The 20,168-nt window shown below is 39.8% G+C and overlaps 1 protein-coding gene across 16 annotated transcripts in view; it reads right to left on the bottom strand.

The window, feature by feature from the left end:
- Positions 1-7,846: 7,846 nt before the first annotated feature.
- Positions 7,847-20,168, bottom strand: part of LOC110524384 (nuclear factor 1 C-type) — a 123,087-nt gene continuing 110,765 nt past the window's right edge. For 12 of the 16 annotated variants that reach the window (XM_090235649.1, XM_090235652.1, XM_090235653.1 and 9 more), the window contains one exon: positions 7,847-17,478. In XM_090235649.1, the coding sequence (XP_090091775.1) occupies positions 17,458-17,478 (21 nt within the window). In that variant the 3' untranslated portion in view covers positions 7,847-17,457. The remainder of the gene's footprint in view (positions 17,479-20,168) is intronic. The other 4 variants (XM_090235648.1, XM_036978126.2, XM_036978124.2 and 1 more) reach the window with 1 other exon arrangement.

The following is a 20,168-nucleotide window of genomic DNA, read 5'->3' as shown; positions in this document are numbered from 1 at the left end:
GCTGTGCAATCCAGAACTTGTCAGCGAAACAGAGGGGTTACACGTCTGCCCTTATTGAGACCACTACTTCCAACGGACAGAAACAGGGCCCAAACCAAACCATTTCAAAAAATGGTCCAAGAGAATCCACTTTTAGATGAAAATGTCTTCTGCCTTAGACTTTAGTGCTGCTTTTTATGAATCAAGCAAGCTAACATGATCTTTGCTAAATGTTTTCCAGCCTTGACTGGTTTGAGTTCTGAACATTGGCTAGGCCTCCTCGGGACATTAAACAGAGTGGCAGCTTGACAGGTTTCTGCGGGTGGAGCTTTTCAAAGTTAGTTGAATTTCCAATGTGTTATCACTATGCGTTCAACCATCTAAAAGCACAACAATGGAAAAACAATGTTTGATTTTTGGTGTAGTTGTCACCCAAATGTCTGTCACTGTGCTTTCAGACATTAAGAAGCACAGCAAAGTTGAAATGGGAATCCAATGTCAGATATTTTGTTTATTTATACAACAGATGGTGTTATCACTGTGCTTTATCTAATAGCATAACCAAATTACCTGGACTGCAGTTGAGATTACATTAAAAGTACATGGTGCAAGTGATCAATGCCATTCCAGATTCTGTACAGATTATTACAGGAATTGTGAAGATCTCCACAGACCTGCGGTGACCTATGCATGCTATCTTGGACATGCACGCGTTATATGATTACATAAGAAGATATTTATAGTTACAGTAACTTCAAAATGTGGCCATGGGATGTGTTACTCATTTTAAGGTTAAATGTTACATTAGTTTGTAAAATAGCCTCAATTTATTTAGTGCTATTTAGTGTATTACAAAAGTAATATTGAATTGTGTTTGCTTGACAAGCAACCAAATATAGACATTTAAAGGAGATGTATCTACTGCTTGGATAGTTCCATGTGAGCCACTGGCTTAATCCCATTCTTTAACTTTTATTTTTGGTTGAGTTGGAGACGTGAATCCAAGATATCATTTGCGAATTTGTCGACAAGTTAATTGGCTAGTTATTGTATTTCAGAAGTGATACTGAATTGTGTTTGGTTGTCAACGCAACCAAATCTCAACATTTGAAGGAGATGTATCTTCTTCTTGGATAGTTCCAGATGGAGACATGATCAAACATATCAATTATAAAGTTGTAAACAAACTGGAATTAAAACCAGACTAAGTCAGTGGCACAGATGAAACGATCCAAGCAGAAGATCAAAGTCTGGCATTCTCTGGATTTATTGAACTTTCAAGACAACTGGGAACTCTGAAAAAAACAAGGTTGAATCATGATGACGTCAGTGATCTTCAGGTCGTAGCTCTAGAAAGAGACCCAAGTTCACGACTTACAATTCCGAGTTGGATGACCGTTCAAAACCTATTTTCCCACTTGGAGCTCGTTTTTTCCTGAGTTCCCAATTGTTTTGAACTCACTAAAGTCAGATTTCCCAGCTTTGAGTTAATTTGTTTTGAGCGTGGCAGAAATCATGCTGGATTGACAGCATGGCCAATGTTGAATGTTTATCATTTTAAGATTGGAAAAGAGACCCTTAAACCCAGACTTGGGACAACACACCCACTCCACTGAATAGCAGGCTAGGGATAGCTTTGCAATGCTTGCAGTTAGCCACTGATTCCTTCCAAACCACTCATTGTTGAATTTGCGACTTCCAACTTGTGTAATGTTTATGTCCAATGGCCGATGAGCACCGATACATTTTATCTATAATTTCTCTTCATTATTTATTTTCATATGACAAGGATTAAAAAGGATTTTCCAGTAGATTGTCGACTTGATTTATGTTGATGACTGCTAGCTAAGATTTTGAAATCGGTCCAATCAAAGCTATTGTAGATATAACGGGATTTGACGTCATTTTATCTGTGGCCAATGACCTTGAGCCTTCTTGGATGGACACTTCTAATGTAACTCTATGGCAGCACCCAAGGGCCTTGAATTTTTGAGCTCTTCCCTTAGATTTGGCGGTGACGTAGTGTCCCCTTGAGTGACAGAACACTGAGATAATCACAGGGCAACTCCATATTTTCCCTACCACCACAGAAAGCACTGAGCCAGGCTGAAACACCTGCATTTTGGAGCTTCCTTACTCAAGAATGCAGAAAAGAGACCATGTTTGTATGCGGCTTTATTAACTCGATGATTATTTTGTACATTGTTTGTAAACTGATATGTGACACGTATTTAAGAAAAACAACATTTTTTAGGGGGGGGGGGCTCAAAACCCCACCTGCCCTGAATGACGGGTCGCCACAGTATACAAGGTTTGTCTATTTTGAAATTTGGTTACTATGATGACATAAACATCTCCAATCCAAAATTAAATCTAGAATCAGCTTCCTATTTCGCAACAAAGCATCCTTCACTCATGCTGCCAAACATACCCTCGTAAAACTGACCATCCTACCGATCCTCGAATTCGGCGATGTCATTTACAAAATAGCTTCCAACACTCTACTCCACAAATTGGATGCAGTCTACCACAGTGCCATCCGTTTTGTCACCAAAGCCCCATATACTACCCACCACTGCGACCTGTACGCTCTCATTGGCTGGTCCTCACTTCATACTTGTCGCCAAACCCACTGGCTCCAGGTCATCTACATGTCTCTACTAGGTAAAGCCCCGCCTTGTCTCAGCTCACTGGTCACCATAGCAGCACCCACTCGTCGCACGCGCTCCAGCAGGTATATCTCACTGGTCACCCTCAAGCCTATTCTTCCTTCGGCCGACTATCCTTCCAGTTCTTTGTTGCCAATGACTGGAACGAACTGCAAAATTCACTAAAGCTGGATACTCTTATCTCCCTCACTAGCTTTAAGCACCAGCTGTCAGAGCAGCTCACAGATCACTGCACCTGTACATAGCTCATCTGTAAATTGCCCATCCAATCTACCTCATCCCCATACTGTATTTATTTATTTATCTTGCTCCTTTGCACCCCAGTATCTCTACTTGCATATTCATCTTCTGCACATCTACCATTCCAGTGTTTAATTGCTATATTGTAATTACTTCGCCACCATGGCCTATTTATTGCCTTACCTCTCTTATCCTACCTCATTTGCACATGCTGTATATAGACTTTTGTACTGTATTATTGATTGTATGTTTGTTTTACTCCATGTGTAACTCTGTGTTGTTGTATGTGTCGAACTGCTTTGCTTTATCTTGGCCAGGTCGCAGTTGCAAATGAGAACTTGTTCTCAACTGGTCTACCTGGTTAAATAAAGGTGAAAAAATAAATAAAAAAAATACTAATTCTGTGGTTGAAATTTCACCCTCAAAACAACAATTTACATTGATGACTTTTTTATCCAATTTATTTTACACATAGATTCCACAATACATGGACAAATTATGTTGAAGCAACGTTGAGTCAGCCAGTTTGTACCCAGTGGGTATCTACATATGGGTGAATTTCAACATAGTAAAAACTCTGCTTTGACCTCTGAAGCAATGAAATAATGACTATCATGAAGCATTTTACAATCCTGAAAAGCTCAATCTAGAGCTATACCCTGAACTAGCAGATGTGTATACACTGACATGCAACTGCATGCATGCTATCAACCTTCTAGAAACCTCAGGTACTTTTATAGGTCTCCTAACAATGCTGTCAGAGTCATGTGCATCACAAAGGACTCTGGGACAAGGGGACAAACTTCAAAGGAATCCTCACAACCCTTTTGCATGCTCTGCCAGAGTCTTGTTAACAAGCAAGGGTCACTTTTTAATGCATGCTATCCCTCCAGCAGCCTCCATATAATTTAGTGACCTAATTGCTATCATATAGCAGAGAGGAGAGTCTCAGGGGAACACTGGCCTTTGTTTGGACATCTGGAAGCAGTTGACGCAGTGTTTGTACAAGGCGTTCACATCACATACTGTAAATGGACTTATTAAATTCATAAGCATAGACAAGCAGATTAGAGCAAGGGGGAAGAAAATGACCTTTTCATTATAGTTGACAGTCACACAAAACACAATCCACCGTAATTAAAAGAACCACTGAATAACCTGGTCCAGCTCCAAGCATGGACCTTCTTGAATGGGGTTTTCTGAACAATATACATTCTATACATTATGTACATTGGAAGTAGGAAGTTTCTACTCCCTTCGCATGGTCACATTTTGTTGCCTGTTTTTCAAGCATATTTAGTGTAAATCCGAACTGTGATTAGGGCTCTCAATACCATTCTCCAGTTACTCTAACCAGTGACTATCAAGACGGGACCTATCTTTGGTTGATCTGGCTGTTGCTCCTACACAATTTCCTTTTGCAGTGCAAAAAAATATACCCCTTTTTTGAAGTTGAGGTGAAATTTGACATTTTTATAACGTGTGGAAATTTCATGTTTTATACTGCATCGCTCAACTGCGGCATCAACTTCATATTTCCTGGCAGTAGTTGGTGCTTTTGTGGGCTTTGTTTAATCTGAAGCCAGAAGAGCAACACACTCTTCATCCCCTCATATTTATAATCAGAGGAGAAGGAGACATATAAGCTTTTAGTCTCTTTGTGTATTAAAGAGACTCATACTGTAGATGGCCTCACTTGTTGCAGCAAGCAGGCACTTGACAAAAGTAAAAACTTGGAATGGAATATATTCCAATCCACTATATATTCTCTCTATATATTCCAATACAAATATAAACCTCTGTAGTTTTCATTTTGGAAACCTTCCTGAAGCACTGACCCCATATCTGCCCCAAGCAGAGTCATCAAATTCTCCAATCACATTGACACCAGGAGATGCTATTTCACTCCAAGGCTATATTTGTATGATTACTAGGATCAACAGCAAAGAAGCAGCGACTTCACCCAGGGATTTCGCTGTAAAATCTACAGTATAGTGATAATTGAAGTCATAACAGTTAAGAAGCCAAGAACAATTGCAGGAGAGAAGCACCAGGCTGCTGTGTAATTACTTGGTGATCAGGCCGGTGTGACATTTTTTTCCCTCTATCTTTCAGATGGGATGTTAGACGGGTGTTCTGACTCTCTGTGGTCACTAAAGATCCCATGGCACTTATCGCAAGAGTAGAGGTGTTAACCCCGGTGTCCTGGCTAAATTCCCCATCTGGCCCTCATACCATCATGACCACCGAATCATCCCCAGCTTCCAATTGGCTCATTCATCCTCCCTCCTCTCCCCTGTAACTATTCCCCAGGTCGTTGCTGTAAATGAGAATGGGTTTTCAGTCAATTTACCTGGTAGAATGAACAAAACTAAAGACGGTCTTAGTAGCAGGCCCTACGTAGCAGTGGGTCATTAAAATGTTACTTTGTAAGTCATTGTTTTTATGAATCAGTCTTCAATTCTCTCTCTCATCTATATGCAGCGCGGGGCCTTTGCAAAAACAACTGACTTGGTCTCTGAGGTATTTGTTTTCTTTGGATCTGTGGACGGTGTAATTTCAGTATGAAACAGCTACAGCTCATGGCTCTGTCTATATGGGAGTCGCCCCATTAGTCATTCATTCAATGGCTTTGTTTCATAACCCTGCTCACACTTGGCGCCACTTCTGTTCTCTGAGCTGTTCTCCTCCGGTTCTCTTTTATTTTATTGTCTCCCGCATTGATATCTGGAGCAGAGGAAAGATTGCTCGAGCCATTACTCACTATGTTTCCACAAGGACATTGTACTTATATTTCTTAAAGCCCCTGTCCTAAATTGCACTCTACATTCTTAAATATCTTTTCAGTAATCGGGCTCAGGGTAAGTTAAAAATGAGTTAGTGGCGTACAAACATCCCCCTGGGCACACAATGGTTGAATCAACGTTGTTTCCATGTAGTTTCAATGAAATGACATTGAAACAACGTGGAACAGTCGTTGAGTTGACGTCTGTGCCCAGTGGGATCCCCTTATGTTTATTTCATTTTGGTCTTTCTGTGGTGTGTATGTAACATATGTGATACCCCTTCAACTAAAGCGTTTCTGCACTCACTCACCCTTTCACAAATGTGTTGCTGGTATTTTTTATTGTGAATCATTAAAATCTAATAAAACTTGACTTCCTTTCCAAAACTGAAATTGTGTTTTTCCAAGCTTGGTTCCAACAAACTTATATTGAGGGTAATGGCTTGAGGAATGATTCGAGTCAGGTGCGTCAAATCCTGCAGCCAAGTCTAACTGAAAACATACTTAAAACCGCAAGTGTTCAGCTTTCCTTTTTATTCTTCTAGAATTAGAGTTCATTGTCTGCTCTGCTGGCCTCCTGAGGTAAGTGCTGTAGAAGTTGCCAGTGATTTACATGCTATTGTTAGTGTATTTTTTCCAAGGACAGAGATGGACCAATGCTTTGTACTCTTTAGTTTGTGTAGGTAAAACGACACAAAACGATGGAGCACTGCTAATCTGTCTATTATACAGCAATGGTGTGGGGTTTCACTTAGCTCCCATCACCAAACTAAGCATAACGAAACAGTATGCCTGTTAACATCTTCACATGGAGCCATTTCAAAGCAGCCAGTGTACAATTCCAGCCAAGGTCAAACCATCAAACTGCCACAACGTTGAGATTCATAAAAAAGTCTAGTAGCTGTGATAAGTGACCATACTGATGTAGAATCTTAATTTGAGCCAGTTTGCTACAGCAGGAAAATAATCCCGCAATAACAGGAAATGTGAATTATTTTGTGGATTATAATTAATGGAGATGTTTTGTAGGGGTTGATACATTTTTTTCATTAGGGCAAATCAAGTGTGACATTCTAAAGTGAAAATGTAAAACTTTAGAAGCCTTTTAAAATCTTTGATACACTACAGGTTTTCATCTCCTGCAGTGCAGGAACATTTTCAGCTACAAAGGAGAGATTAAATGAAGATCCTACATCTAAACATTACACGAGATTGCACATTTTAAAGTGTGCAATGACATCAATCTCTGGGAAATTGCAAGGCAAATAAAGGTAACTGACTAATAAGTAATTGATTACAAGTAGAAATCAGATTTAAACTATTTCGGATAAATTAACAGTTGACGACTGAGAAAAACACTGAAAGGTCAGCTAATAAACTTTTCACTCAAATGCAAAAGTGAAATGTTCCCCTGGTTTTGCCTACAGACTGTGTATACAGTATGTGCATTTGGCAGTTACCATTTAATGCATCATTACGTTTCCAAATGAGACATTTACCGTCCAAGAAATGACAGTATTTCCTCTCTGTGTCCAAGACGTTCCAGGAGGTGTGTGGTTATGAGAGGCCAGGGCCAGAGGTGCTATAATTAGCCCATCTTTAGGTCTGGGTAGTGTCTGCTCTGTCAGCCAACCGGCCCTGGCCTCATCTGGGCTTCCCAACCTCAAGGCCAGAGATCACAGACACATCACTGACTCCCTGGAGTTCACTGGCTTCTATTAGAACTCTGTTCACAGTATCTTCAGTTCCATACAGCCAGACACCCCCACAGGTCTTCTTCCACTCCCGACCTCCAGCCTGGGAAAGCCTTCCAAAGTGCATTCCTTCCAAGGCAAATGCTTTTGTTGGTTCAAGGACAAGTTTTTATAGCAGAGAATAGATATTGAGGAAGAGCAGACCGTTTCAATTGAGGAATCAAAATGAATGAGATTTCACATTCAACAGACATCCATGAGTTGAGGAAAACTGCGGCTTCAAATTAGTCACATTAGTTATTCATCATTGTCAAAATGAATAACATTGCAATTACCCTCAATGATGATATATTGTCAAGATCACTAGAATTAAGCGAACAGATATCAAATCAGAATGTTCAAGGAATTACAAGGCAGACATTACTGTACATGTAATTGATATGAACAATGAAAATATAAAGATGACAAGGACATATCACTGAGTTGTAGCATAGCTTGTTTATTATTTTTTATAATTTTTTTGCATAGGGAAACATACTCACTTCCAGTAATGTATTTGCTAACAGCGATGGCTAAATACAATGTTATAATGAAATATTGTCAAAGCTGTACATTTCTCCCACACCAGTTCAAAAACACATGGCAACTTTAGTTTTCCTGTATGAGAGTCATTTCAAATAATTAGCAGAAAACGTTTATTACCGACTTTTGCTGATACTTTTGTACTAAAAGTTTCAAAAAAGGAAAATAAAATCACAAGCAGTTGAAAGTGATCCGTGTGCGCTATGAAGCCGTTTCCTGTTCTATTCTACCGGATGTGTCAGAACTAAATGTCCACATGCTCTTTCCTGGTGTGCAGTGTGTATGTCTGTGCAGCAAGCAAGCGATTAATGAATAACTACTATGGTAATATTTGTAAAGAATAATGAGGAAAAACAAAAAAAACCTTAAAATGTAACACTGCATTAGAATGTTCTCTGATAATCATCTTGATCTCTTCCCTCCTCCACCCAACCAACTTCATCACACTAAGAAAACAGCACGTTTAAAGATGGAATCAACATACATGTCCAGAACAAGATGAAAGTAATAGAATTGCCAAGAAAGGTTTGGCGCGCCAAGCAGTTGAAGATCATGTGAGGAATTGTATTTTTTGTAAAAAGAGCCCTCATTAAAATGTGGCCTTGTTCTCTCCTCTATTGTGTGGGTGGGGCTTCCCGGTCCTGACGTCAGTGAATCTGTGATATGGATTATCAATAACATTAACAGATCTTCATAACTGCACTTGTTTTGTATGGCTTTTCACCTCCATAGCCAAAGGCCATTGGCTAGTGGGTGCCCTTCACCTTGTAGTACTGTAGGACCTCATTGTGACAGTTTGTGTGGAAAGCTATGAGCAGAAGCCAATGTGAGAGTGGGGCTCAGGCACCAAACAGAGTCCCACACAAAGTCAGAATGACCCCCAGCAGCTTTAGAGTACAAATACTATGTACATCAGAGCTTGAGAAGGGCAATGGCCACAGATAAATGAAATTAGCAGTAAAATGACAGGCACTGCTTGTTTAAATCATTTTTTGGTATTCAGTATTCACATCTATGTAAGTTAGCTTCTTTACCTGCTGGTTTGTTGAAAGTAAAATATAGAGACCAAACTTAAAAACAGTTACCTTTATCCACTGGGTGAACATAAGCACATTTCACCACAAAAACGATGTTGTGACACATCTGAGAGTTGTGGCCTGGTCTCCATTATTCTGTGCTCCATGTCTCTTCATACAGTAACAAGAGGATTATGGAGACTGTTTGCTACTCGTCTCCTCATTTGCGATTTTTGAGTTTGCATTAAAAAAACTCCACTAACTGATCATTAAGGGGAATAGGAAAAAGTAAATACAATAAAAGTAAAATCATTGCATTGATCTAACTGAACTGGGCTTCCCATCTACCGATCCCCCAAAACTCTCACAAACATACACGTCTTGTCATTCTACACTTTGGACTGGTGTACTGCTAGGTATTTTGTCTCTCTGAAGAAATAATCTTGACACTTAAACGGGACTTGTGACCATTTTAATCAAGTCCCGATTCTAATTGTAGGTAAATAAATATCTGCATGAGTCTGGACAGTGACTGTTGAGTTACTACAAACTTATGAATTAATATCAATAGGTAGCAGATTCCCAGGTCTTTACCCTGTCAGGGTACACCAGCCCTTAATTGCATAGGGAGAATTCAGAGTTCCTGCCCGAAATAGTTGCACAGACTATAAACGACATATTTCTAATCTATATACTGTACCAATTGCATAAAGATAAACTAGATCTGTTGAAAAACCGTGAAGGAAAATCATAGGCCAATATAGTAAATCAACTTTTTTCATATTCTAATCTTCAACGTTGTGTTGCCACCATGTGTAAAGACTTCTCTTTTCATAAACTCATACTCGATCATTACCCGTTGCAGTGCGGCTGCAGCATGAGCTACCACACACACCTTCCACACCCTCACATCATATCAGTAGCAAGTCCCTGGGTGGAGCAGAGCAGTGCGTCCTTGAGTAAAACTGGAGTAACATTCACAACAACGCAGGGCTGCTGAAGAAAGGCACTCGGAGCAGTGTGGGGCCTCACACCTGCACTACCAGAGGAATGTGCTTCATCTGCACACATGCCTTTCCTGACCAAACACTCAGACAAAAACACACACAAACACACTGTGACCACACTTCGTATGGACTGCAACAAAACTAGTGTGACTGTCAGCCCTGCTGTTGTTTGTCTAGGACTGATTTAAATGTCTTTACAAGCCCAAATCCCACAAACCAATTCAACATCTTCAATGGATGTCTAAAAATGTACCACCCGGGTGGATGTTCAAGTGATGTACTCACTGGGTTCTCTAACGATAAACAATAAAAGGGGAAAAAGACGGTGAATAATATTCTTAGCTTGTTACAAGCAGCTGTTTCCTCAATGTATCTTGCTCTGTCTCTCTCACACACACACAGGATTCCTACACCTCAAAGGTTAAGCTTGAGAAATATTTCCAGAGAAGAACATCTTGAGAAGTTTCCTTAAACATCAATACCAGGTTATTTAGTGCAACCTTCCAAATAGAAGGAAAGTGTTTGAGATCTTGAAGCTTGCACAGCAACAGTGAAAATAAAAAGAAGTGCAGAACTGTTAGATGACTTGTGGAAAAAATGAAAAATAAATGGCAATGGAATTTGCATATCCCCTTGAGGCTTATTGAAGCTTTTGGATCTGTTTAAAATGACAACAAGTGATGCTGAAATGACTGGAGTCCAAGTTTCAGGGTTAGTAAAACCAAATACAGGTACCTTGTTTAAAAAGGCATGCAGCATTGGTGGTGAGCTCATACCAACCATAGCAGAACCCTAAGAAGGAATTCTTATATTTTGTGGCTTGGCCACAAGCTTATAACAACTAAATCTAAACACAAACATAAACATGTACTTTCTTATACAAAAAAAAGGAAAAAAAATGGTATGTACATTTTGCCTATTTCATTCTCATTGATATACTGTAAGCATTTATACACAGGATAATGTGTCCAAAATGTAACAATCCTACAATAATCACAATGATAATAATCACTACAAAAATGTTAGTAAGGGTTTTGAAATATAATAAGATAATGTTTTACATGCATCAGTATCGAATGCATATTAATGTCTTTCAGAGTAAGTTCAACCATCACCTGTGGCCACTTTAAAAAGTGTTGGGGGGTGGGGGGGAACACCTGCTCTGAAAACAAAAGTCTATGTCGCTGTCATAATAATATAATGTATAGCCGAGTTTAGTTACAAAAAGCAAATGAAAAAAGAAGACGGTGTGCTGAAGGACCACTGTGCTGGCTAGACTACCGTGGCGTCAGACCCATGTCCCTATGTGTCCCAGTCAGACCCAGGCTGGAGGGTAAACTGGACTGGAGAGGTGAGTGTGGAGCAGTGCAAATCTTCACAGAACATGTCATGAGACTCCAGCGTCTGCTGCTACTGTACAGTTAGAACCAGAGGGGAACTTTACAATGGGATTCTTTCTCTATTTCCATTAATTGTGTTTAAAACATCCAAATGTAGTTTTTTGAAAAGCCTAATAAGTCGACATACAGTAAGCTTGAGCATTCGCCAGCGCTACCAAACATGAGCACTTTGGCGCCCTCAGTACTACAGCAGTAATTGGACTCCATGCTGAAATCTAGGAGGCGAATGTGATGACTTGATTATGGGCCTTGTGCTCCAACTAGCCCACTGACTGTACTGGGTGTATGGTTAACACGTTAGTTGGCCTTGTCCTCCTTCCATACATGACAGAGCCCAGGGACATAGCCCACACCGTGGGAGTTCTTTGATCAGGAGCAGACGCTTGCCTCACCACATGTCCTGTTTAACAAATATAAATGAGCTTGCTGAATGACGGCAGCATTTTGTTGAGCTTGAGGATCGTATGGATTTGATGGAATGCCTTCGCTACAGCACGCCACTTCAACCTGGGACTGTGGACCGGGACACATAAACCGTCATCGCCAAGATCTTAAGCAGGGCATGCAAACCAGCGTTTCCCAACTCCAGTCCTCGAGTACTCCCAACAGTACACATTTTTTGTTGTAGTCCCTGACTAACCTGATTCAACTCATTGAGGGCTTGATGATTAGTTGATAAGTTGAATCAGGGGTGCTTGTCCGGGGATGCAACAAATAGATGTATTGTTGGAGGTGCTGGAGTTAGGAAACACTGATGTAAACAAGACCTCTTGTTCTGCCATTTGACTTGAATTCTCAATAGCTACCAGCATTGCAATATCCATTGCAGAAACAATACTGTACACTGCATAACAAACTTTCACATGGCCTTTTCTGACCCTGCTGAAAAAAATACACAATATCCTCTCTTATTCAATATACTCCCATGACACTACACAGTAAGAAATTATCAATTATAATCTACCCTCTAATAAAAAAAACTAATGTCTTGGCATCTTTCAGTAATTTGAACAGCTATTAACAGATTTTCTGTTGTTTTCATTCTGACTAGGTCAGTCTATACTTCTGAAGGGCTAATATTCAAAACAACATAAGGTGGATTTGTAGATTCCACACAATGGACCTAAATGTGGAGAACCTAAAAATGTAACTACACACTAAACATGAAAATAATAATCTACACATGGTACATAAAGCTTAACATTCTATTGTAGCCAGTGTTATGAAACCTTCAATTGTTTTTTTTGTGTTGTTTTTTACATTTTATTTTAATTTTTACAGATTTTTGATCAGTTAATTTCAATAACATCCAGGTATTGTGCATATTCCCAGTGAAATAATTTAACCCCTTAACCCGATGGAAAATGCAGTGCGATGCAAAAACTCTAAATCACAAGGTATAAAATTGAGGAGGGGAATTTATCACGTCATTATTGCATCTCACTGCATTAGTTTATTGTGTCACACATTTCTACTCTTCTCCGACAATTCCATCTAGTAGTGCTAAAATACCCCATCCTTTTTTCTCTCTCTCTCGTTTTCAGTCTTCTGAAGTGAAATCCACATCTAGTGTTTTTGAACACTCTTTTCCCCAATACACTCTCTCTCTCTTTGCTATCGGCCAATTTATGTATGTGCAATCTGAGAACCAGATCTAGCCACACACTCACACGATCTCAATCCCTTTCTCTCTCATACACCCATGAAACACACAAACAAAAACAAAGATGTGAAGCACTGTGCCCTGCTCATCACTGACACAACATAATAAGACAGTTAGCATTCCATGTAAAGAATTTGTCTCGGAAGCTTCAGCTTTATCCTTAAACAATTCCAAATGAGTAATGTCCCTTGTTTTAGCATATGGATAGAGATTCATCATTTTTTTTAGATGTTCCTGTTTGAAAAGCTATTAAAGTGCTTGGATTTGCCTATCTGCGTATAGGAGACTCGCAGGTTGTAATGTAACAAAATAGTGGGACAAGATGTACCCCATATTCAGTTCTGGTCACTTGGTGCCAAAAATTGTCTGCAGAGGCAGAAGTTGCCATGGTGCTGGGGGAAATGTAAGCCCATCTCAGAGAGAGTGTAGCTCTGTTCCGTGCTAGGAGCCTGATCACCTACAACACATCCCTCACAGCTCTCTAACCTGACCTCCATCTTGAATTGGAGTACTTGGACATTTTCTCTAATTCTTGCAGCACATTCTTTATCATTGAAGAAGAGCTTTAAAAAGGGGGCAAAATACAACTTAAGCAATCGCTGAGCAGAGGAAACAAGAATTGCATATTTCACATATTACACCAAGCTGGAAGACATAATGAAAGGGAAAGCAACAAGAGTCAATAAAAACGAAGAAATTAACACGATTAAATTGTAGCAAGGTTTCCATGTGATGGAATGACAAATACTACTGTAAATACTACTGTATAATAACCACAGAAAGGGAAAATGGTGAAAATACCCCATCTCGATAAACGCAAACTGTCACTACTTTAATCTACTATTGTATTCATCTAAACTGGATAATGACAAGCAATCAAACATGCAGCAATGTTTTTTTGTCATTTTTGCAGCGTTACCGATTACACCGAAAAGAGAAATGAATTTACATAATTTGTATCATGTATTATTGTTCTTAACTAAAGGCAAGGCACATAATGTGTTATATAAAATATCGTGCAAAATAGAAGATAAAAATAGGGAATAAAAATCCAAACAATTAGGTAAAAAGGTAAGAACCCATCAGTATTGTTTGCTCTCTGTTCCAAAGATTAGAGGGAAGAGCTATGGGGGGCAGGGGGGTCAGCTTCAGAAGGGTAGTAAGAGTTTCTGCCATGCACCCACGTCAGCATTATGGTGGTCGATAGAGCTGGTATCTCATGATTTTCTTTTGAAAGCACCATGCATGAATATATATCAGTATCATTTCATATGAGCACCTTTTAAAACAAGTCATTGTGGGTATTCTGTTTTTAAATAACAGATGTGAATTGGAACACTCACCGCAAATGTGACGTTTTCCATTGCAAAGCCGTATTTAAAGGTTAGCTTTTCGTAACCAGCGTGTATGGATATTATTCCCTAGAAGTGTATCTGTCTTAATGAGCAATATCTGCATCTGTGTTCTCTCTCTCTACTGAACAAAAATATAAATGCAACATGCAACAATTTCAAAGATTTTTACTGAGTTACAGTTCATAAAAGGAAATCAGTAATTTAAATTAATTCATTAGGCCCTAATCTATGGATTTCTCATGATTGGAAATACAGATATGCATCTGTTGCTCACAGATACCTTAAAATAAATGGGCCTCAGAAACTTGTCACAGTATTTCTGTGCATTCAAATTGCCATTGTTAAAATGCAATTGTGTTCGTTGCCCGTAGCTTATGCCTGTCCATACCATAACCCTTTGCCACCATGGGGCACTCAATTCACAACGTTGACATCAGCAAACCACTTGCCCACATGATGCCATAAACGTGGTCTGCGGTCAAGGCCGGTTGGACGTACTGCCAAATTCTCTAAAACAATGTTGGAGGCGGCTTATGGTAGAGAAATGAACATTCAATTCTCTGGCAACAGCTGTGGTGGACATTCCTGCAGTCAGCATGCCAATTGCACACTCCCTCAGCTTCAGACATCTGTGGCATTGTGTTGTGTGATAAAACTGCACATTTGAGAATAGCCTTTTATTGTCCCCAGCACAAGGTGCACCTGTGTAATGATCATGCTGTTTAATCAGCTTCTTGATATGCCACACCTGTCAGGTGGATGGATTATCTTGGCAAAGGAGAAATGCTCACTAGCAGGAATGTAAACATTTCTGCACAAAATTTGAGAGAAATAAGCTTTTTGTGCATATGGGACATTTCTGGGACCTTTTATTTCAGCTCATAAACATGGGACCAACACTTCACATGTTGCGTTTACATTTATGTTCAGTGGGTGTGTGTGTGTATATAGCTTTGATATGTTGGTTTAATTATGTCATTGCTGATAGCAGAGTTTTATACTTTTCTTAGTTTGTCCCCAGCAGACAACCAATGAGAAGCCTGTTCTCAGAAAAACACATGGAAGGTGCATTTGGCTGGAGACAGGTTAGGGCTGTGAGCTCTCCATAACTTCTCCCCCTCTGTGCATCACACCTCTCTCTCACACCACATCTGTTGCCTGTCTAGAGCTCATTAATGTTTGCAGTACTTCAAACAAACCAAAACAATAATAAAAAGAAATGTAGAAAGAACTCTTGCTATGTCTTAGGCACTTTTCATGGCTGTATATATGGTTTGGGCTTGGGGAGTCTTAAGTCCTGATGTTTTCAATTTATAAATATGAATCTGCATTCATCCCAACACATGCTGCAACAAAGTCTGTTGTCACAAACATTGCATTAGCAAATGAGACAAGGACAAAACCTGTAAAGAAAGTTCTGACCAAATAGACTGGTGATGGACACTGCGGGTCAGTCAGTTGCCCGTCATCAATGAGCCAGAATCATGCAATGTGCACACATGGATACATGCAGTGCCGTTGGCCTAGCAACCATTAGGTCTGGGGTCAGTGGTGGCACTATCAATGGTTACCTTTACAGACACGCTTCTAATGATCAAATCATTCACATTCTTCTCGACTCATCCAAAGTACGTGATCTGCTTTAAAAAAAGATTCATAAATTGCTTTTTTGTTTTCGATTATATAAAGACAGCATGAGTAAGATAATAAAAGTGTGACTTAGATACACAGAATGTAGAAAGAGATCCAAAAGGGTGCGATTACCTAAACCTGTCAGGATTCCCTGTACCTCAACATACACAAGGAAACGTCCTCTAGATGAGTATAGAATATCTGAAACACAACAGGGCTGGATTGTTCTGATCCGAATCGATAGCTCAAGAAAGCCAACACTCATAACTCTTATACCCTGCTACCAAAGCAACACAACATAGTAGTTTCTACAACATAATCCTAAAACCCACCTCTGACTTGCAACATTTTATATGATTAGGCCAAGGGATAGCTGCTAAAAAGGAAAACATTTACATTATAGTAGTGCAATGCCTGTAATGTCCAATGCAATTTCAACTAAATACACAAAAAAAGAAAGATTCTCCCCTCTACACCCAATACTGTCTCAATAGTGACATTACTATTTTTGTACTCCCTTTGTCACTATGCAGAATAAACCCCTGTTATCTACATTAATACAAACTTTATGCAATATTAACTCAAGAGTGGGGCAAGGATAGGAAGAGGAGGTTTCACCATGCTTGAATCGTATGCAAACACAAACAAATGTCTAAACAAACAGACAACAGTTGACAGGCACAAGAGGGCGTATCAGTTATTGTGAAAACTAACACACCTGTTACAGTACCTGTCTTTTTTTACGATGCTCTCTACTGCTCTAAAGACAGATCCTTTTGATTGTGTATGCATATCACTGTGCCTCATAGAAGACACTTTTAAACATGACAAATGGGCTGTGTTAAATGAAATCTTAAAAATACCCCACTCTTTAAAACAAAGTAACTGACACAGATACAGGATTGTCAATCAAACTGGATGAAAAGTAGACTCTTCATGGGTAAAGGGAGGTTATTGACCATGTGTGACCAGCCTCCCCTAACTACTTTCACAGAGTTGTTGTTTTACCATCTCCGAAGAAGTGTGGAAAAGTATAATTACTGGATCCGGATTCTTCTCTTGTTGATTAAGAAAATAAAGGATGCTTATTTTGCATATATGAGGAAGCAGCACCTGTAGCAGAGGGGGGGTGTTAAAGAGGAGGGGTACTATCCTGGAGACAGGGTCATGTCTCTGCCCCACCGTTCATTTTGGCTGCACAAACCTTTTCTCTTTCTTTCCTTGGCGTTGCTCTCTCTGCCTCTTGTCTTGCATTCCAAAAAGGTGTGTTGAAGCATCTTTTATGTTGATATACATAAATATATATGCACACATATATTTATATATATATATACACTTTCCCTCTTGCATCTCATTTGCAATTTTCTTAATTCCACAAAAAGTGTTGAATCTCAAATCCATGTGTCCCTGCCCCTTTCGATGATCCTTGTGTTGTTTAGTTCCCCAGGTACCAGGACTGAAAGAAAGACAAATAAGTCACTTTACACATGAATTGCAGAAATGGTTATATGATAGTCAAAGAAAAATAATGTTCTCTCCATTTTCATATTTGACTACAATGCTGATACACATGCACCACACCCACCAACCACCACTTACGCTGCTGCCATACCGTTTACTAATATTATTATCATCTCTCCTGCTACCAGTCACTTTATCCTAATCCCTGACTGCATGTACATATCTAGCTCAATACTACAGTATCCCTGACTACATGTAGATATCTAGCTCAATACTCCAGTATCCCTGACTACATGTACATATCTAGCTCAATACTCCAGTATCCCTGACTACATGTACATATCTAGCTCAATACTCCAGTATCCCTGACTACATGTACATATCTAGCTCAATACTCCAGTATCCCTGACTACATGTACATATCTAGTTCAATACTCCAGTAACCCTGACTACATGTACATATCTAGCTCAATACTCCAGTATCCCTGACTACATGTACATATCTAGCTCAATACTCCAGTATCCCTGACTACATGTACATATCTAGCTCAATACTCCAGTAACCCTGACTACATGTACATATCTAGCTCAATACTCCAGTATCCCTGACTACATGTACATATCTAGCTCAATACTCCAGTATCCCTGACTACATGTACATATCTAGCTCAATACTCCAGTATCCCTGACTACATGTACATATCTAGCTCAATACTCCAGTATCCCTGACTACATGTACATATCTAGCTCAATACTCCAGTATCCCTGACTACATGTACATATCTAGCTCAATACTCCAGTAACCCTGACTACATGTACATATCTAGCTCAATACTCCAGTATCCCTGACTACATGTACATATCTAGCTCAATACTCCAGTATCCCTGACTACATGTACATATCTAGCTCAATACTCCAGTATCCCTGACTACATGTACATATCTAGCTCAATACTCCAGTATCCCTGCACATTCTACATTTGGTACTGGCACTGACCCTATATATAGCTCCTTTATTTCTTATTTTTCGTGTTCATATATATTATTATTAGTTATCGTATTTCAATAATGAATACTGTACTGTTGGGTAGAGCTTGCAAGTAATTCACTGTACTTGTGTATGAGACAAATAAAACTTGAAGTGCATAAATCCAATAAAAGTATGTTCTGCTTTAACAGTTGCCATTAAGAGGTTTCGTAGTACATGTCCGTGTGTTGCATTTGACCTGTATAATTGCACAGTCTGTGTGTGAAAGTAAGTGGGTGCCCGCATGTCAGTGTTGTTCTGGGCCAACGGTACAGTATGAGAAGTGAAGAGCAGTGATTGGGGATAATGCATGACCAGGGGAAACACTGTGGCCAACTCCAGACACAGTGCTTTACTTTCTGTTCTACAATCAGTGTCTTCTCCACTAATGGGCCCCAAACACTTAACTCCAGTCAGGACGACCGACCAAATAGAGCAATTCAAAATAATATGGAGTACAAGAGCTGCTACGGCGAGATATCTCAGCAGGATCCTACCCAAACCCTTTAAAAAAACATCATGAGACGTTGGCTTTCTCCTGCAGACCACTGAAGTCTTTTCACAATTTGACAGGGCTGAATAAAGAAATCACACACAGACCTCGGCCCCCACCTCAACATTTTCCACGAGGTTTATGTCATTTTAACAGCCCTTAAACAGACGTCTTTAACTACACCCAATTGTATTGATTTAATAAAGTTAAAAAAGGAAACATCTAGCCTATTCCTTGTTACTTCTCAGAGTAAAATACCATGTGGTCCATGACCCCAGCCTCTAACTCCTGCCTACCCACCAGGCGTACGCACACACACACACACACACACACACACACACACACACTAGTATGCTTATACCATCAATGTAGTGGCGCTTCATCATTCACAGATGCACAAATTTGTACTTACTTAGCACTGTATGCAGGGGGAATGGGGAGTGAGCTATGGACAGACTCTTGGAAAAACGTTGAAATGGGGTTTGGAAACAAACTGCTGAGCAGGGTCAGGAGAAACCAAGCCAAAGCCACATTAAAGAGGCAGTATTGTAATTCAGAGGGGTTGCCTGGCTCATTGGAAAGACCACAATGGAGGTTGCCAGTCAAAGCAGGGGGCGATGAGGGTCTGTGCCAGGGGTGAACTCAGGAGGGCCCCTTGCTTGTTGAGTCTATGGGGTAGAGCCTACTGTAATGACTGGGGCTGGTGTCTTCACCGTGGGCAAAGGCTAAATGCACATACTGTAGGCTACAGGCGCCATACCTTAGCCATTGAAAGAAAACTTACTGCAGCCCCTCGTCAAATTCATAACATTCAACACAGTCCCCCTGGAGTCTTCTACTACTGGCATAATTGAATCAACAAATACATGTGTTTCTTGAGTTCTGGATCTCATCTATGCAATAGATTAAAATGACCGCATGCCATTCCAGTATTTTGGAAATGCTTTTTTGTTGTTGGGATAAATAAACAATCTACACCCACTCTCAAGAAGCCAGATTCAATACATTCTGAGTTTATGTTATAGAAACACAATACTTGCCTCAGTGGAGGCTCGTAATTTACATTCTGAGTTTCCCCCTCTCATTTGGGCATTTCTGTGGCAACCTCCTGGGTCTCTCTCTTTACAAATGAGCATAAGCTTTACCAGACCGCTCTGCATTGGAC

This window comes from Oncorhynchus mykiss, chromosome 5 (genome assembly GCF_057628025.1).
Source record: "Oncorhynchus mykiss isolate SJ-2025 chromosome 5, ASM5762802v1, whole genome shotgun sequence".
NCBI classification, from domain to species: domain Eukaryota; kingdom Metazoa; phylum Chordata; class Actinopteri; order Salmoniformes; family Salmonidae; genus Oncorhynchus; species Oncorhynchus mykiss.
The sequence above is the reverse complement of the archived record's forward strand: the minus strand, read 5'-3'. Positions and strand labels throughout refer to the sequence as shown.